Consider the following 20,455-nt stretch of genomic DNA (forward strand, 5'->3'; position numbering starts at 1 on the left):
TTTTTACACATTGGTGGCCACAAAACATAGGACAGGACTCTCTCTTGATTTCATCTCATGCACTCTTATTCTGATATTCACCCCATTGTGAGAGACAGGTGATTTGATGACAGGAGGAGTTGAAATCACATTATTATAGAAGAACATTTGCTGGTGTAAAGTTTGATGTTACGGCATTGGTGTTCTGCCACAGAGATTAAGGGAATCAACCTCAGAAACTTAGAACCTCTTGATTATTGCCCACCATAGTTTATTAAAATTAGCCACAGGCATTGGCCAAATGGGCTTGGGGAATGAATAATGCATCATATGCAACTGTGGAGCCATTCCTGAAAAAAATACCTCCCTGGAATTCTTGGGAAATGTTGCAGGAAACCCTTGGTAAAATCGCTTTCTGCATAAGACTGAAACACCAGTGATGGCATAATTGCAGGATCTCTTAGAACAGAAAGATGACTATAATATGGCTTCAAGGCTAATTTCTTCATCTTTCTATAAGAGCGCTGTGGAGGCAAATAAAAGTACTATTTTGTCCCCAGAGCTATTTAATATCTGCATGAGGCTACAGTTGCGGTCATTAAGTAATTTAAAGTAATGAGATCTGTTGTGGTTAGCTCTGCCCCAGCTCCTGCCCCAAGGAATGTGCAGGGGGATGTGGGGGAGACATCCATATGCTGCAGGCCTCTTTTGCTCCCAGTGGAATCTGCCGATGAAGTCTCCTCTGACCAAGGAGGCCTGAGTGACAGGGAGGAGGAGAGTTTGGCAGACAGCCGAGGAGGAGATCAATCATCTGTATCATCTCTGGATTCTGAACAAGAATTAATGACACATCCACGCATGCGTAGAGTGATGCATAAGAAGCAACAACTAAAGGATTATTACAAGAGAAAATGAGGCCACCTGTGGTTGGGTGTGGCTGCTGTAATTAGTGCTGCTGCTATAAATAGCAGCGTGTGGGTTTGGCCGGTGTGGAGAATTATCTGATCATTGTGTTTCATGAATGTCTTGCTGACTCCGGCCTTTGTTGACTTTTCACCACTTTGAAAGCAAAGCAGAGTAAAGTGTGTTTCATTTCGTGGAAGAAGAAGGGCTGTGACTTTCTTCACAGCTGCAAGCTAAGTACTTACGAACTGATCAGGGACTTGTACAAACTACCAGGTTGTTTTGGGACGGGTGGTCTTTGCAATACAAAAAGAGTGCTTACCGTACTTTATTTTGAATTTTGTGATAAAGAACATTGTTTTGAATTTTCAAACGTGTGTGTGTCTGAAATTTGTACCTTTGAATTTTTGGGAGGCTCCTACCAGAGAGTCCGGCAGGACAGAGATCAATATGCCATTGTAAAGTATGAAAATACTTAACAGAACAGAGAAGAACGTGAAATTTCAAAATTTTGACATAAAAGTCAATAATAAGGGCAAGCTGTAGTTAAAGAAAGCAGCTGTGTTGCAACAATTAGAAAGGATAGTAGCAATTTATTTTAAAGGGCAGCATAAGTAGATTAGTGAATAGTATAGTCTCTAATTAAGCCAATCACTAAAGCAAACAAGAAAAGCATTCAGAAATAGAAAGGAAGTAAACTCCAATATAGAGAGTTAAATGCATTATTGCAGGAAAGGCTGATCTTATGGGGAGTAGATGCAATAGAAGATTTTGAGTTTGAGGAAAATGGAATACAGGGTGGGGAAGGGAAACAGACCCATAGATAAAAATGGGGTTGGGGTGGAGCCCATTTAAAACTAGGGTGTAGTCAAAGAAAAGTTTGAGCTTCAAGCAATCTCTTAGCTTCTTTTTAAAAATAACTTGACCTAACCCTTTCATAAAGGAGCCTTAAAATAGTGTTATTCCCACAGCCTCATTGCTTTACCTATCCTGTAATTGTTCCATGAAACCCGAATATTATGGTCTACCAATTATTGCCGTACAATTACTCAGGGCTACCTCTATTCATTTTGCTAAAGTTAGTAGCTACTCTGTGCAACATTTTTTCTACACACTGCCTATCTTCAGCTTTTCCTCTTGTAATCCCCTCCAGCTGCACCTGGTAACACAATTCTACAACCTCCATCAAATTATCCATCACACAACTCACATGCTCTCTCCAACCCTGCTCTCGGTAAAAGGTCGGTGTACCTTACTCAATCTGTCCCAACAGTCCCTTTCAAATCCCATCATCACCTAGATCAGGTAGAATGTATGGTAATCCTTTTCTCCCTCTTAAACCAAGTCTCTCTCCTTTTCACTGCTGAATAATGGAATAGTTTACTCTTTACACTTATTTTTCTTAGAAGTGGAGATATTTTATTGTTCTGTCAATCTTTTTTGCTCTTTTTAGTCTTGCTTTTTTATTGTACTACCTAAAGTCATAAAAGTAGTCTACAAAAATTAGAATTAAATAAAAATCACCCGGTCAAGCTGTTTTATTAATTCAAGGAACATTTCAGTGTGTATACACACACATATGAAAAGAGTGTATTAATGTAATTGAGTTTTATACTACAGCAATCATAAGATTCTTGCAGGTACACATGAACAAATTATCTCAGGGACCGTCTTCTGCTGCACGAATCCCAGCGACCAGTTAGGTCTCACAGAGTGGGTCTTCTCCGGGTCCCGTCAACTAAACAATGTCGCTTGGCGGGACCCAGGGGAAGAGCCTTCTCTGTGGAGGCCCCGGCCCTCTGGAACCAACTCCCCCCAGAGATTAGAATTTCCCCCACCCTCCTTGCCTTTCGTAAGCTTCTTAAAACCCACCTCTGCCACCAGGCATGGGGGAATTGAGATACTCTTTCCCCCTAGGCCTTTACAATTTTATGCATGGTATGTCTGTATGTAAGTTTGGTTTTATAATAAGGGTTTTTAACTGTTTTAATATTAGATTGTTATACAGTATGCTATTTATATTACTGTTGTTAGCCGCCCCGAGTCTAGGGAGAGGGGCAGCATACAAATCCAATGAATAAATAAATGAATAAATAAATGAATAAATAAGTGAATAAATAAATAAATAAATAAATAACAAAATGTAAAACATTCATGATTAAAAAAACATGTTTATAATACAAAAACAATAGACAGGGAAAGGATCCTGATAAATCGAGAAAGAGCTAAAAGATCTGGGACATTAATTTGTTTTTGACAAACTGATTTGCAAAGCATTTAATTATAGCTTCAGTACTATCTAGTCTTATTTCCTAGAGAAAAAAATGATTACCAACTGGCATAATATACAAATAAGGAATTGTAGCCTGCCTCCGCAGATGGCAGCATCTAGCCAATGTCATATTATCTAGAACAGAGATCTCCAAGCTTTTGGACTTCAGGGACCACCAAATTCATTATTTTAAATCCTGTGGACCATGGGGGCGGGGGGTGGGGGTGGTAGGCTCAGCTGCCTTTTGGGCCTACCTGTCTGCTTCTGCAAGGTCTCTGGGTGGGAGGCCTGAGAGAAAGTGCTCCTCCAGTTGGGTTCCCCAGCCTGTCGGGGAGCTGCTTGGCAGGCAAGTGTACCTGGGTGGAGGAGCTGCTCCAGGATGACCAAAGGGCCAGGCCTGTGACTACTACAGCTATGGAATATGGGATCGATCCATGGTGGATCTGGAAATCTTCCCCGTAGGGAGTGGTACGTGCAATGTGCAACTTTGCAAATGCAAAAGAGAATGCAGCTCTCACCAGCCGGAACAAGGTAATGCTGTTGTTGCAGCGGGGGAGGTGGCTCAAATGGGCCAAAGCAGCAGTGGCAATGGCTGAAAGCTGCAGGAGTGAAGCGCTACTTGCAGGATTCCACCTTCGCCGCGGTATATTTACACCAGCTGATGGTGCCAAGGCAGCTCTTGTCTCCTTCTGCTTGGGGCTCAGAATGGTAAACCACATCCAGGAAGCACTACAGCAGAGAGAAGCAGCTGGAGTCAACCCTAGCTTTGCTGTCCATGGCAGATACTGGCCCCTGCAAACTCTCGTCTCTTGAGAAGCCTGGCTAAAGTTTCCCACGCCGCTTCAGCGAGCATTCCTAGAGAGACGGGAATTAGCAGGAGACCGATCTAGAGTCCAGGCTACAAGAGAAACATTCATTTATTTATTCATTCATTCATTCATTCATTCATTCAATTTTTATGCCCCCCTTCTCCTTAGATTCAGGGCAGCTTACAACATGTTAGCAATAGCACTTTTTAACACAGCCAGCATGTTGCCCCTACAATCCAGGTCCTCATTTTACCCACCTCAGAAGGTTGGAAGGCTGAGTCAACCTTGAGCCGGTGATGAGATTTGAACCGCTGACCTACAGATCTACAGTCAGCTTCAGTGGCCTGCAGTACTGCACTCTACCTGCTGCGCCACCCCGGCTCTTACATACATTCTTGACCACATTTGAGATTCCTAGCTGAAATTGACAGCAAAGCTAGGGTTCATCCCGGGCACTTCTCTCTGCTAACAGGTGGCCACGCTAACTGCCTGAAGGACCGCATTCTGTCCCTGGGAGTCAAAGCGCTGAAGCACAAGCGGATGCAGGAACCTCTGCTGGGCTCCTTGAGTGAAATGCATAGAATTCTCTGCAAGAAGGCCAACTCTGTGAGACCTAATTGGTCACTGGGATTCGTGCGGCAGAAGGCAGTCCCGGAGGTATTCTGGTCCGATGCCGTGTGGGGCTTTATAGGTCATAACCAACACTTTGAATTGTGACCGGAAACTGATCAGCAGCCAATCCAAGCCACGGACTGTTGACGAGACGCGGCCTCATTATGCACAATCTGAAGTTTCCGAAAGGTAGCCCCATGTAGACAGCGTTGCAGTAGTCGAACCTCGAAATGATGAGGGCATAAACATTTCTGGCCCCAGAATGAATTCCTTCTCCAGGACGGGCTTAGAAAATATTCCCTCAGTGGGACCGAGACCCAGCTCTGGATCTGCTTGCCTGTCTGCCAATCCCATATTGAAAGCCATCTTGGCCTTGTATAACAGTGATTCGAACAAGGGCGGCTTGAACAGGCCAGAAATGGCTGGTTGACCTGGAAACAGCCCCTTGCCCTCAGAGAGGTCCTGGTCCAATAGACTTACATCAGCCATCCAACTACAGCCATCCAACTACATCAGACTACCCAACATGGAGGAAACTGAGATAACTTGATGACAAAATTGACAAACCTGACTAGAGAAAAGTCATTACTGATATTCGTCAATGACTAGAATTGGGGTTTTTTTTAAAAAAGAAAATGATTTTATGACTTACTAGCTGATTACCCATGTTTTGCTACAAAACTATGTGATCAGGCTTGATAAATCGACACTTCTAGCTTGAAAATTAATGAACAGTTCCGATCGGCCTATCCTCTCCCCTTCTCTGCTCAGGCTTGCCTCATAAAAGCCTTTCCTCTTCTATCCACCTTCTCTCCCTTAGACTGGCCCCACTGATCGTCTCCTATCCCCTTCTCTCCTCCAGGCTTGCCCCACAGAAGCTCTCCTATCTTATCCCTTTCTCTAACCCTCAGGCTCCTCCCCAAAGTCCCAGCCCACAGGCCTGAAGAGTCACACGCTGGCCCCTCCCCAAGTGGCAGTTGGAATAGTTTTCAAGTTGGGAGAGGGAGTAGAACGTCTCCTTAGCATCACAGCATGTTAATAATACAGTGTTCCCTCAATTTTGGCGGGTTCAAACTTTGCGAAAAGTCTATACAGTACCACGGTTTTTCAAAAATATCAATTAAAAAATACTTCACGGGTTTTTTCCCTATACCACGGTTTTCCCCGCCCGATGACGTCATATGTCATCACCAAACTTTCGTCCGCCTTTAATAAATATTTTTTAATAAACTTTAATAAATAAACATGTTAAGTAATAATCTAAATGGTTGCTCAGGGAATGGGAAATTGCAATTTAGGGGGTTAAATGTTAAGGAAAGGCTTGTGATACTGTTCATAGCCAAAAATACTGTATTTACTTCCGCATCTCTACTTCGCGGAAATTTGACTTTCGCGGGCAGTCTCGGAACGCACCCCCCGCGAAAATTGAGGGAACACTGTAATATAAAAAATACTAATGATCTGATGGTCATTTTGAAAAATCCTTTCTTAGGGAGCACCTAGAAGTCAAGAGGAACATACGTTCCAAATTTCAAGTTTCTAGGCTTTACAGTTCTGGAGATTTTGTGATGTCACATGAGTGGCATTTTGCTTTTAAAAATATAGGCTTGGAAAATTATAGAAAAAAGGGCAATAATGATATAATCTTAGAGAGGGAGGTTTGGTTTGATTAGAATAATAAATGTGAGAGGAAGATCAGAATCCACTATATTGCTGTTTCATGTTTTCTTTTATCTCTCTCTTTCACTTTTATCTTTTTCTTTGAATGGACTTTTTACATATGTAAAATATTTTAATAAAAACTACAGCATTTAAAAACATCTGGGTTTTAAAAAGATAATAATGTATTCTAAACATTTATTCATGAGCATTATATAATCTCATAGAAACTGAATTAAACGTTCTTACTTGCTTCTTGATTACTGTATGGCCATCCAGGGGCAGTTAGAAAGGGTGGCACTGGTGAAGTTGTCCTGCTGTCCTCTCCAAGTTGGGTGATGTGGCGCACAGTATCTTTATTTTTTCTATTCTTTCTACGCCCTGTAGGCTGCCACCCATCTGTAGTTCCTTGTTCTGAGAAAGCATTTTGCACTGCACTGTCTTTGGCAGATTGCAATTCATTCCCTGCATAATGAGCGGGAGAGACCTGCTCTTCTTTGACACGCAAAGTCCCATAGGCCAAATCCGTAGACCAAAGAGACTGGGGTGAAATGTCATCGTGACTGTCTGATTTTGGCTCTTGATCCTCTTTCCCATAGATGCTTCCTCCTTCGTGACAGCTAGCAATAGCTGAATCTCCAGAGGAGTTTGCTGGACTTGTTCTTCGAGCCAGCCAGGGAGATATGCTCCGACCAGCTACAACAGCAGAAATCAGAGCATCTGTACTGCTGCTAGAGGAAGCCCCAAACTCATAATCAATAAGGTCAGAGGCATCAGACTTTATGCTTATGTCCAGAGCGGCCTTTATGAAGTTGTGGCAAGCTTGCACTATCTCAGTCATTTGAAGGTAGCTGGCAGCTGACATCACCTCAATAACATTCCTGCTGGTCAATGCAAGGTGTGCCGAGTACATGAAGTCAATTATTGCTTTAAAGCCCTGCGCTGTTACAATATCCAAATGAGTGACTGTGGCTTGGTCAGAGGTCTTCTGCACCTGGCAATACAAGGTCTTGAAGTAACGACTACTCCCAAGCAAAATATTCTTATGAGCCTTGAAAATCTTCCCTTCCACTATAATACAAACATCGCAGAGGATACCATGCTGCCTTTGTTCATTGAGTTCCTGAAGCAGATGATGGTAATGGGAGGCAATCTCCATGTCTTCCTTCTGATTCATTTAGAGGTATTTGCACTCCCACCTCTGCACACTCTGCGAGGAAGAAAGAGAGATGTTAACACCGCTGGCACCCATGAACATTTTTCTCTCAGTGCAGACAGGAACATCAATGCCAAAGATCATAGGGGTCATTGGTGGGAGGCAAAGGCTAAAAACCAGTTTATCTTCTAAAATTCCTGTAACGATCAGCATTCTACATTAGCAAAACCATTTCCAAGGAATATTTACCATGGCTTTGATTCAACTCTGAAAGGTAATTCATCAACTATTATTATTGTTTAAAAGATGAGTTATAAGGTATTGAAATAATTACCCTAGCATTTTCTACCTATCTTTCAAATATAATTAAGAGAAGAATGATTAGTTTTAAATTCTAAAAAGAATTTAAATTTATAGTGTGCAACGGTCATATCAAGCTATTGCTGAAATTGTATACAAATACAGATTCTGTTTTCCCAGAAAGATAGCAGTAACTCTCAAGGAATCAATTATCCTTCGACTACATCAACAACCTATGTACTAAGAGAGCTATACATAAGTTCACTTCAACCTCAGGTTATTTACATCTTCAAAATGAGAAGCACAGGTGAACAGATGGTAACCAACAATTTTGAAGTAAGCCCTATCCTATGTTTTTTTCTCTTTTATTGTTACAAATCTTAATAGATTTATAACCTCAATACACTATTTGTGCAATATTGATTATATAAAGTTAATACGCAATATAAAGTTAACATTCTAATGTTTAGATGACTTGGAATGTGGGAAGTAAAAATGTCCCTTTGTGGGTGATATTCAAGCAAGGAGCATGTGTGCTTTTGCTTAGGCTACTTAAACATGTAGGAAAATATTAAAAAGGGGAGAGGAAATCTAAGAAAGTTAAAAAGGCAAAGCCATGGAAGAAAAAAGTCTCCAATCAGGAGTCTCTGAGAGACTTAGTTATATACTGCTCAAAAAAAATAAAGGGAACACTTAAACAACACAATATGTTCTGTGAAATCAAACTGTCCACTTAGGAAGCAACACTGACAATCAATTTCACATGTTGTCAGCACATTCAACTTTATGCAGAACAAAGTATTCGATGAGAATATTTAATTCATTCAGATCTAGGATGTGTTCCATTTATTTTTTTGAGCAGTGTATATTAAAATAATACAAATACAGGAAGTGCTTGGATTATGGCCATAATTGAGCCCAAAATTAATGGTTAAATGAGACATTTGTTAATGTCTTGCTAATGGGGAAGTTTTGCCCAATTCTACACTCATTCTTGCACAGTTGTTAAGTTAGTAGCACAATTGTTAAGGGAATCTGGTTTCTCCATTGAGCTATGAAGAAGGTCCCAAAAGGTGATAATATGATGCCCAGGACACTGCAGCCATCATAAATATGAGTCAGTTGCCAAACATCTGAATTTTAATCATGTGAACTTGAGAAGATGCTACAACAGTTATAAGTCACTTTTTCAATACTATTGTAATCTTGAATGGTCACTAAATGAACTGTTGTAAGTTGAGGACTACCTGTAACAAAAAGCAAGAATCAGGAAACATTTAAATATTCTGTTCCAACAAAAAAGGAAAGGCCTATTTAGGTATTCCATCCATATGCCAAATGACCTCCAGAAAAGCCAGATCTTCAAGGGAAGGGAAAATCTCTAGTTCCAACGGAAAGGTTTTCCAAAGTCATAAGAAAGCCTAAATCCAGGCCCTTGAAGTAGGGACTCTTAACATTCTTTCTTTTCCTGGTTTTACCAGATGCTGTAGACAGATTCCACAGGCTCTCTCAGAGATACCAAATCCCTAAGCCATATATGGCTTTAAGACCACAACTAATGCCTTCAATTGCATGTGCAAGTTAACCAGCAATCTATGCAGGCCCTCCAGAAGATATTGGATAAATCTAACTAGGCTGCCCCATGCTGAACCAGCTATACAGATAATCCTCGACTTGCAACAGTTCATTCAGTGACTGTTCAAAGTTACAACGGTATTGAAAACATGACCATTTTTTCACTCTTACTGTAGTCATGTGATCAAGTCAGATGCTTATGATGGTTGCAGTGTCCCAGGACATGTGATCAGCTTTTGTGACCTCCTGGCAAGAAAAGTCAACGGGGAAGCTAGATTCACTTAACAACCATGTTAAGTGCAATGTTTCACTTAACAACTGTGGCAAGAAAGATCATAAAATGGGGCAAAAGTCACTTAACAAATGCTTGACTTGGCAACAGAAAGTTTGGGCTCAATTGTGGTTCTAAGTTGGGACCACCTGTAGTTTCTGAATGGTCTTTTAAAAGGCAACCTCATGTACAGCAGGGTAAATAAACATTGACCGAGTTGGAAGGGACCTTGTAAGTCATCCAGTCCAACCCACAGCCCAAGCAGGAGACTCTGCCTACACCATTTCTGACAGAAGGCAGCCCAGTCTCTTCTTAAAAGCCTCTTGTGATGAAGCTCCCACAACTTCTGAAGGCAACTTCTGTTCCATGGGTTGATTGTTCTCACTGTCAAAAAATTTCCCCTTACTAACATGCTACCGCCATCAAAAATGGGGGGGGGGGGGGGGGGAGGTGGCAGGGTACAATACAATAATCCAAACATCTCGGAGGAGAGAAAGGTAGATGTGCAGGAATCCTGGACAGAAACGAACATAGTATTATTACTCATTTCAAATTTAGATCAAATATATAAGTATAACCAGGCTTCTTTCCACGCTAAACACAATAAAGTATTTGGCTACCTAAAACAGTGAACCTAATCTCTTCAAGCTCTGAGACTTAATTGAACTGTTTTTTTCCATTCTGACTTGTAAATCTAGATACTCATCTTGACATAGTAATATGGTCTTCAAGTCTACGGAAAGGGGCGGCATACAAATCTAATAAATAAATAAATAAATAAGTCAACCATGAGAGTCAAACGGAAGGGGAAAAGTGACAGGCTGCTTTGAGCAACACCTTGGGAATAGACCATTGGATTGCATCTGCAATCAGCCTTGACCAGTGCCACTTGTGACTGGCTGGAGAACTCAACCTAAGAACGTCTTTGAAACAATATCTGTAACAGTCTGACTTAGGATATTCTATACTTTGAATTAATACCTTCTTATGACTACCCAGATAATCTGGTCCTTTTACTTATGTTGGAAATGCTTTGGAACAGCTTTTCTTTTAAAAATCTAACATTATATGACTTTGAAATTTTGTGTCAGAGCTAAGAGAAGACACAAATTCAGGCTTAAAAGTTCTCACTTTTTGGAATTCCATGAAATGCAAGTCTGATTAGCATTCAGAATCATCTCACATATTTCTACTAGAGTCAACATGCAGTGATTTGGTATATGAGAGATTTGTTTATTTATTTATTGGATTTATATGCTTTGACAACATATGTGCAGATCTCCCACGAAGGCAAATAAATAAAAAGAGAGAAATTCTGGTTGATACGATTTACCTTTGCTTAAATATTTTGTACATGTTCATACAAAGACAACCATGAATGCATCTCCTCCCCAAATCAACATTAATATAATAACTGTGATAGAGTACTTCATTACTCTTAATTTTGTGATAGCTTCCTTTTAAACACATGGCTCAATTTAGATGAACATTATTTTGTTAATATAGTATTAAAGGCAACTCTGCTGGATCAAGCTAAAAAGCTGCCTACTATAGCATCCTGTGCCTAGAGTTCCTGTGGGAATACATACTGTAAACATGCTATAAAAGCAACAGTCTTTCTCTGCTATTGTTCCCCAATGATTGGAAGTCAGAGACATGCTACCTCAGACCTGAAAGAAGCATACAAGCATCATTAATTGTATTATCCTCCATTAATTTGTTTAATCCCTTTTTAAAGCTGTCCAGCTTGGTAGCCATTGCTATTTCTCAGGGAAAGTAATTCCATATGCTGACTATACACTGTGCAAAGGATGTTCCTTTGTCTACCTTGAATCTTCTATCATTCATTTTTTTCACACACCTAAATTTTTACTTCAAGATTTACCATCAGATCTTGCTTATCTTTCCAAAAGTGTTTTGGATCCAAGCCTGTCTTTCTTGCATTTAATATACCGGTATTCTTTTTAGTTTATTATGGGTTTTAATCTGAGTTTTATAGTTAGAATTGTATATTTGACTTCTTTTTAATTGCTTTTTGTATTTTATATATTTTATATTGTTTTTAAGCTGCCCTGAGTTCTTTGGGATTGGGCGGCATAAAAGTCGAATTAAACAAACAAACAAACAAACAAATAAATAAATATTCGTCTTGTCTGAAAGTATCTGTCAAGTTTTCTTCATCTGGGTCAGAATTTAGATAGTTGATTCATTAACACACATACTGTCAGCTATTTCTGTTTGGAATAGAAAAAAATATATAAAGCAGAGACAAGTAGTAAGAAATATGCTGAAGAAATTAAAGGCATGAGACAATGAAAGAAAATGTAACTAAAAATGTACATTTATATTGCTATCTTACCCAATTCCTCTCCATACCTTTTTACATCTGTACATTATTATTTCCACTACATCTGTATCAGTGATGGTGAACATTTTTTGGCTCAGGTGCCAAAAGGATGTACTCGTGCGCGATAGTGTGCCCACACCCATAGTACAATGCTCTCCCCCTGCGCATGAGAACAATCCCCACACTGTCCCTGTGCATATACACACAAACCCCACGTTGGCTGATAACAGATCTCCGGATTGATCTAGAGCTCTGTTATCGGCTGCAGAGGCCTTCAGGAAAGCCTTCCGGTTGCAAAAGAAATGGGCCCAGGTGTGCGAGGCCTGGTTGCAACTATCTGAAGGTAGTAGTAATGCAGCCCCACTCCCGGTTCGTCTCTGAACTTCTGGAAGGCGTGAGGTGCAGGAGGCCTGGCTGCAACTGTACCAAGCCAAAGAAGTTCCTGAAGACCTCTGACAGCAAAAGGAGGCTGGAAGTGATGCACACAAGTACACTTCCAGTTGGCCTGTTGGGCCTTTTTTCGTTGTCCCCAAGCTTCAGAAAGCTTTCCTGAAGACTGGGAAGAGCAAAAACGGCTGAAAAGGAGCCCAAAAATCAGCTACCCAGCATGCGCATGCACACTGGAGCTCATATAGGGCAATGGCTTGCACGCCCTCCACATGCTACACGTGCCATAGGTTCGCCATCAGTGATCTATACAATAATTTCATAGATTGGCCTGGATAAAAGGCAAGAGTCTGTGGAGAGGGGCGGCATACAAATCTAAATAATAAATAAATAAATAAGATTTAATTCTAGTAAATGAAAATTTCACTATCAATGAGTTAATGAAAACCTAATGAGAGTAGAATATGCAGTACAGTACTGTATTCTGAACCAAACAGAGATATGCTTTGGTTCTGGCATGGGTGTCCTATGCCAGGGAAAGACATATCAGCAGCCAAAGGAACTGGAAAGTAGAGAGGAGATGCATACATCGGATCCAAACACACGCAAGCTCGTATAGTACGACTGTGTATTGCCAAAGCTACCAGTAAGGAGATTTGATAAGATTAATAGTAGACTGAATTAAGTGTGTTACAGAAAGATCATCCAATACTCATCCTATAAGGCAGCCCAAATATATTACTCTTAAAAAACATGCTATTAACAGTCAGGCTGACATTTGGCACATCCATATCATTTGATGTCTTTTGATCTGAAGATGAGCTATGTGAAGCACAATAAAAATGACCTCAAGCCTCCACCAGTTTTAAGTCAATGTAAACACAATTTTCCCAGCGACCAGTTAGGTCCCAGAGTTGGCCTTCTCCGGGTCCCGTCAACTAAACAGTGTCGTTTGGCGGGACCCAGGGGAAGAGCCTTCTCTGTGGCGGCCCCGACCCTTTGGATCCAACTCCCCCCAGATATCAGAGTTGCTCCCACCCTCCTTGCCTTTCATAAGCTCCTTAAAACCCACCTCTGTCGTCAGGCATGGGGGAATTGAGACTTTCCCTCCCCCTAGGCTTATAAAAATTATGCATGGTATGTCAGTATGTATGACTGGTTTTTAAATTGGAGTTTTTAAATTAACTTAAATATTAGATTTGTTTACATTGTATTATTATTGCTGTTAGCCGCCCCAAGTTTGCGGAGAGGGACGGCATACAAATCTGATTAATAAATAAATAATAAATAAATAAATAAAATTTTACTATAACTATTAGAGCAATATTAATCTCTGGATGCAAGGAAAAGCTATCAAGCTTTTGATGTACTAATATACCGTACCAGCTAAAACATTTCTTCTGCACAGTTCTTTGTAGATGTGGAAGTGAGCACAGCTGTGAATCAAGGCTGGTATAATACTACCGGTATGAATGCTATGCTTGCTACTGAAACTAGAATCTCAGCCAAATAACGTAGGAACAATTACGCATTAATGAAAGCAGTTTCTCTCAAAATTCAATACACATATTCCTAGATTCTATATATTATACAGGATTATTATTATTAATAATAATAATAATAATAATAATAATAATAATAATAATAATAATAATTGGATTTGTATACCGCCCCTCTCCGCAGACTCGGAGCGGCTAACAACAATGATAAAAAACAACATGTAACAATCCAATTTAATAAAACAACTAAAAACCCTTATTATAAAAACCAAACATACACACAAACATACCATACATAACTTGTAATGGCCTATGGGAAGGAATATCCTAACTCCCCCATGCCTGGCGACAAAGGTGGGTCTTGAGTAATTTGCGAAAGACAAGGAGGGTAGGGGCCGTTCTAATCTCTGGGGGGAGTTGATTCCAGAGGGCCGGGGCCGCCACAGAGAAGGCTCTTCCCCTGGGGCCCGCCAAACGACATTGTTTGATTATAGTGCATCTTAGTTAAAAGATTAAATACATGTACATTTAAATATATTATTTCTTAAAATTATCTCTCACAAGTTAAACATTACTAAAAAAAGATGTAAGATTCTTCTCAAGACCTCTTACTCTATTCATGAGAATTATGCCAGAATTTATTAGGCCAGCAGTCTTGAGGGGATTATTATAAATTATACTAAACTATCATACCTATTTTTCTTAAAACATGCAAACCATTTGAATGAGCCAAGGTGGTGCAGTTGGGAGAAGTACAGTACTGCAGGCCACTAAAGCTGACTGTAGATCTGGAGGTTAGCGGTTCAAATCTCATCACCGGCTCAAGGTTGACTCAGCCTTTCATCCTTCCGAGGTGGGTGAAATGAGGACCTGGATTGTGGGGGCAATACTCTGGCTCTGTTAAAAAAGTGCTATTGCTAACATGCTGTTATGCCCTTTGTTAAAAGGTCATTATCAATAAATGTTTATATATATTATAATGATTCCTTTGTTTTCCTACCAAAGATGCAAGAAAGAGATAGAAGAAAGCAAAAAATCTTATTTATGTTGGAAAAATCTTATTTATGTTGTAAGCATATGGAGGGAGGGGAGAGAAAACAAAACAAATAGCAAAGAAAACAACTATAAATTGTTAAGTTCAATTTTACTGTATATTATTTAAGTGAAATCTGAAATAATGGTTGGAATTAACACTTCACAATAAACAAGAAATTTTTAAGTTGCTGATGTTGAAGAAACCATAGCATCCTGGATCACGCATAATGCTTAATCTGAATAGATTTACAAAATAACAAAGGCTTAGAATAATAAACTTTTATCAATGCTGCAGCATCGAATAAGTAAGATTCTTCCATCTATCAGTGGTTTCCCAGGTTAAAATTTTAATTTCTTCAAATTCATTTATATTTTTGAAAATACTCAGAGCCCAGAAGGTACTAATACATCCCCCGTGTATAAATACATGGGTGCTGTCAGTTTGGTTCTACAGGTAATCCTTGATTTACGACCATGTATTTAGTGACTCTTTGAAGTCACAATAGCATTGAAAAAAGTGTTTTTTATATTTACGACCCATTGCAACATCCCCATGGTCATGTTTTGAGAGAGGAGGGTCACCCATGCATGTGCAGGGGGCGGGACGTACAAGAGGGGCATTACATTATGGGTGTAGGCACTCACGCACATTTGACAATGCGCACACACACTTTCAGTACTTAAGGGAAAAAAGGTTCGGCATCACACAAAGACTAAGTTCACATGAAACATGTTAGTGTTTTCCAAGATATGCATACAATTGTTGCAAGATAAAAATTATCTATATAGAGTACAGTACTCAGAAATCAATGAACTAACAATCTGTTTTTAAAACAAATGTAGAATAATTAATATGGCAGGATATATTCTTGAAAATGTTAGCTTTTAGTACTACTGCAATATTGAAAGTTTTGCTTTAAATTTTTAATTTACTCCGTTACTATTAGAAGAAAAGCCTAAATGGTTGAACTAACAGATTTTGTGAGAATAATTCTACTTAACCTTTAACAAACTACCGTAGTACATTATCGAAACATTTAAATATGTTAAAGGGTTAAATAAGGTTCAGGAGGGAAGTGTTTTTAATAGGAAAGTGAACACAAGAACAAGGGGACACAATCTGAAGTTAGTTGGGGGAAAGATCAAAAGCAACATGAGAAAATATTATTTTACTGAAATAATAGTAGGTCCTTGGAACAAACTTCCAGCAGACGTGGTTGGTAAATCCACAGTAACTGAATTTAAACATGCCTGGGATAAACATATATCCATTGTAAGATAAAATACAGGAAATAGTATAAGGGCAGACTAGATGAACTATGAGGTCTTTTTCTGCCGTCAGTCTTCTATGTTTCTATTACTACAGGAATTTGAATATACATCAAAAAGTCTACTAAACCTGTTCTGGTCTCCTATATAAAAATAAGTAGCAATTCAGGGAATTATGAATATAAAGGCTAGCTAAAGGAGATAAAGGGCTAGATAAAGGAAGGCTTTCAAAGATTTTAACTGAGTTCATTCTTTTGTTATAAACAATTAAATTAAAATTATAGCCAAAATAACCAAAATTATTTTTACATAATAAGCTAGAATGACATAAATTATATGTAAATGTGTGCAATCTTTTATTAATCAGAACCTTACGTATTATTGACCGGGTTCACATAAGGTAGAAAATGAAATTTCCCCATGGAGTATAGCTGTCTCATATCAATGCTAGCTTCTTTTTAGTTAATAACTTCCTATACTAGCTTCCCCACAAAAAGTGTGCCAAGGTTGTATAATAAAATTACTCAAGCATCTCGTTTAGACACAGCACCTGGAAAAAACCTAATTACTACTATAAAATTACCCTAAAATTACAAGCCATAGGGACAATATGCCCCATTTCCCCTTTTTCCTTATATTTTAAGATCTGACCTGTATACTCCACCATTAGCTATTAAATTTTTTGCCTAATTACATATTACCCTTTCGAAAAGACCAAATAAATTGGATCAGTTTTTAGAAGAGTAGTACATATGATATATCACAACCTGAAGTAAACCTTTTCTATTAGAACAAAATTTCAACCAGTGATCTAATTTACCAACAGCAAAATTAGTATTTCATCAGAGTAAATGATACTGTAAATGTAGCACAAGTTCTAAATCAAGACACAAATATTTTACAGAATGCAATCTGTCATGTGATATAGTTAAGCGATAATTATTCATTACATAAATTAAAACTGTAAATGAGGAGTCCTTGATGCTCCACTGTTCAAATTTGAGCAACAAATAAACAGGTAAAGTACATACTGTATCACAAAGATTTTAAGAATAAACTTAACTAGTAGTAGCTTATTCAACTGCTATAAAGTAATTCCAAATCAGCCAGTCAATAAAACAGAATCGGCTGTTCAATATTATGCATTGTTCTGAAATATACTATAATTATTAAAAGTAACCCAAAACAGCCAATGTTCAATACATATTGGGGGGGGGGGGGATATGCGTCTCATTTTTTTAAAACCAGAAGTTTTTCTCTTTGGACAAAGCCTTTTATAATAGAAACAATACCCCACACATATACAATAGTTGCATAGATAGTGTTTTATGGATATATACAAGCTCATTACAGGTACTTTCAACAGCAGCACTTGCTTAGTACTCCATGTCAAACAAATTCAAGAAACTGAAGATAGGGAGAAAACTCAATTAAGAATTAAAATGTTCTTGCATACACATTTCTTGCCCTAAATTAATTACTGTATATACATATACCGGTATTACTTTTCTTAAGTTTTCAGTTACTCAGTTTATCCACCTTCCACTGTCTACACAAGAAATCTTCATTATGCTTTATTTGTCATCAGGGATTTCCTTCTAAAAGGCTATTTTACATCTGTGGAACAAACCTAGCTATTTACACATACAAAAACAAAATGCTAACTTTGAAAACTTCAACACCATTACTGCCTTTTTCTTTTATTTTTCTTTTTAAAACCTATAACTTCTTTTCTCTACTAATCATTCTCCCAGGAGAGTCCTTCCATTTAAAAGTTCCTTACCTGCCTATATTTTCCAAACAGGTCCTTTACGTTTTTTGAAACAACTTCCAGGACTATAAAGTAACTTACATTCTGAGGCTAGGTTTCAAGGTAAGGGGGTGATTTTCAATGTTTACCATCGGCAATTAAAATAGAGGGAAAGACCAGGCGATCCCTGCCTGACTTTTAGGAAAAGAGACAATAACCCCAAATAGAACCGGCATGTTTTTTAAAAAGGCAGAAAGAGAAAGCAGAAAGTGGTAAAAAGATACATGTTTCATCAATGTTATTACCTCATTCCCTTTTTTGTCTTTTCTCCCAAGCAATTTGGTGTCACCCTTCTCTCTCTCTCTTGAGAAACTCTTGGTCCAACTTGCACAGATGCTTAATTTTTAAAAAGTTTTTTTTTTTAAAAAAAAGAAATTAAATGTCTCTTTTTATTAGCCCAATCCGGCTGGGGTGGTTGGTCCTGCTTTGGCGAAGTGGTTCTGCTGTGAAAATGCCCCCTTGTCTCCCTCCTCTCCGGTCCTTCCAGCTGGGTGTTGACGCAGCAGAAATTACCAGCTGGAAAATTCCCCTTTTGGAGGTGGGGAGGGAGGGGGAGGGGAGCAGCAGGAGGGGGTTAACCCCCTGCCAGTCAACCTCTGCCGGCCCTCAGCCCTCCCACCCCCAGCCCCAAATAAGGCAGCAGGTCCAGGGGGCGAAAGGAGAGCAGAGTCAACTCCCCCATTTGCAGGGAGGGGGGTTTATCTCCTCTCTCTCTCTCATCTCTCCCCCTCCCCACTAACCTTCAGGCTAGTCCTCAAGGTGGCTTCTCACCCTTCCCCCCTCGCACATATCAACCTCTGGGGTTGCTTGGGGAGGCATCTATTCCGCTTGCTCTCACACACACACCATCTTCCTTCAGAAGAGCTGGCAAGGTGGACTTTCCGCCCCTCTCTCAGCCTCAGGAGGTTGGAGGGGGTCTCTTCTTTCACCCCCAAACTCCTTTCAGAATAGCCCTCAATGGGGCCTCTTTAACTCCCTCCCTCACTTCAGGGGGCGCATCTCCTCTCTTTCACCCCCTCCCCATCTCCTCTCAGAATAGCCCTCAAGGTGGCCTCTCTCCCTTAGTTCAGGGAGGGGAGCAAACCTCCTTTTTCACACCCACCCCATCTCCCCTAAGAATACCCCTCAAGGGGGCCTCTATTCACCCCCCCTTTTCACCCCTCAAGGGGCTTTTGGGAGTGTCGCTTTCATACACCCACATTTTACCTCAAAATAGCCCTCAAGGTGGTCTCTCACTCTCCCCTCCCCAACAGCTTCAAGGGCTATTGGGGGGTGTCTCCCCTCTTTAACCCCCTCAGCACAGCCCTCAAAGGGGTCTTTCTCTCTCTCTTTCTCTCATTCACTTACTCTCTTCCCCCCCAGCTTCAAGGGGCATTGTGGTGGGGCTCTCCTCTCTTTAACCCCCTCATTTCCCCTCAGAACAGCCCTCAAGGTGGTCTCTTCACACACCTCTTCACCCCTCAAGGGGCTATTGGGGGCGTCTTTCTTTCATCCCCACCCCCATTTTCCCTCAGAACAGCCCTCAAGGTGGTCTCTCCATTCTCAATCACTCTCTCTCTCCCCCCCCAGCTTCAAGGGCTATTGGGGGGGCGTCTCCCTTCTTTAACTCCCTCAGGATAGCCATCAGGGTGCTCTCTCTCTCTCTCTCTCTCTTTCACTCTCTCTTCTCCCCCCCCCCCCTCAGCTTCAAGGGCTATGGGGGGGGCGTCTCCTCTCTTTAACCCCCTCATTCCCCCTCGGGATAGCCCTCAAGGTGGTCTCTCTCTCTCTCCCCTCCCACCCCGTTTCAGGGAGCGCTTGGGGGGTGTCTCCTCCCTCCCTCTCATTCCCCCCCCCCTCCTTTAAGCCCGCAAAGTGGCTTTTCTCCCCTCCCTCACACCTCACCTCAGGGGGACTGGGGGGGAGCAAGAGAGGGGGATTCACCTTGAACCTCGCGAGCACTGAGGGGGGGACACTTCTCCGGACAGGGACTTCCCCCCTCTTCCCTCCCACATAGAGGGCGCCCCCCCTCTCCCGCCCCCTCCAAGTTGCCAAGTTGCGAGCGGCTTTTCGGCCTCAGCTTACCTGAGGGGGGCAGCGGCCACTCACTCTCGCCGCGCTCCCCTCACGGGGCTGGGGGGGGAGGTGAGCCGCGCAGAGGGGGGGATGCCTGAGCGCGTTTCCGTCTCTCTCTCTTTTTGCCCTCTCTTTTCCCCCCTCCCACCCACAGGGCAAAGGGGAGGGGGGCGCTCCTGCCTCCTCCTCCCCCCACCCACCCAACTTGGCCGGAGAGGGGGCGGGGCCATGCCCGAGCCCGGTTGAGCCGGCAAAGGCAAGGAAAAGGAGGAGGCGGGGCCGGCCAGCGCTTTAAAAAAAAACACAAAACAGAAAGAAACCAGACGATGTCGTCGCTGATTGGGTAGAGAGGGACCCCTATCTCCTTAAGCCACGCCCAGATGGAGCCTCGCGCGTCTGTTTCTCTCAGAGAGAGAAAGAGAGAGAGGTGAGAGCGCAACTGTCAAGCGACCGGACCTGTGGGGCGCTGAGCATGACGGGATACTGAGTGAGAGGGAGGGAGGGAATGAGAGGGAGT

The 20,455-nt window shown here is 41.0% G+C and overlaps 1 protein-coding gene across 3 annotated transcripts in view; it reads right to left on the reverse strand.

Moving 5' to 3' along the window:
• The window catches only part of ZBTB46 (zinc finger and BTB domain containing 46), a 58,090-nt gene extending 37,942 nt beyond the window's left edge, over positions 1 to 20,148 (reverse strand). The window contains exons 1-3 of one of the 3 annotated variants that reach the window (XM_070744426.1): positions 19,948 to 20,148; positions 18,129 to 18,219; positions 6,484 to 7,444 (exon numbers count right to left, since the gene is read on the reverse strand). In XM_070744426.1, the coding sequence (XP_070600527.1) occupies positions 6,484 to 7,411 (928 nt within the window). In that variant the 5' untranslated portion in view covers positions 7,412 to 7,444; positions 18,129 to 18,219; positions 19,948 to 20,148. Of the gene's footprint in view, positions 1 to 6,483; positions 7,445 to 17,925; positions 17,978 to 18,128; positions 18,220 to 19,947 lie in introns of those variants that run through there. The other 2 variants (XM_070744427.1, XM_070744428.1) reach the window with 2 other exon arrangements.
• Between the last annotated feature and the right edge of the window lie 307 nt (positions 20,149 to 20,455).

The sequence above is a fragment of the Erythrolamprus reginae genome, chromosome 3, assembly GCF_031021105.1.
Source record: "Erythrolamprus reginae isolate rEryReg1 chromosome 3, rEryReg1.hap1, whole genome shotgun sequence".
NCBI lineage: Eukaryota > Metazoa > Chordata > Lepidosauria > Squamata > Dipsadidae > Erythrolamprus > Erythrolamprus reginae.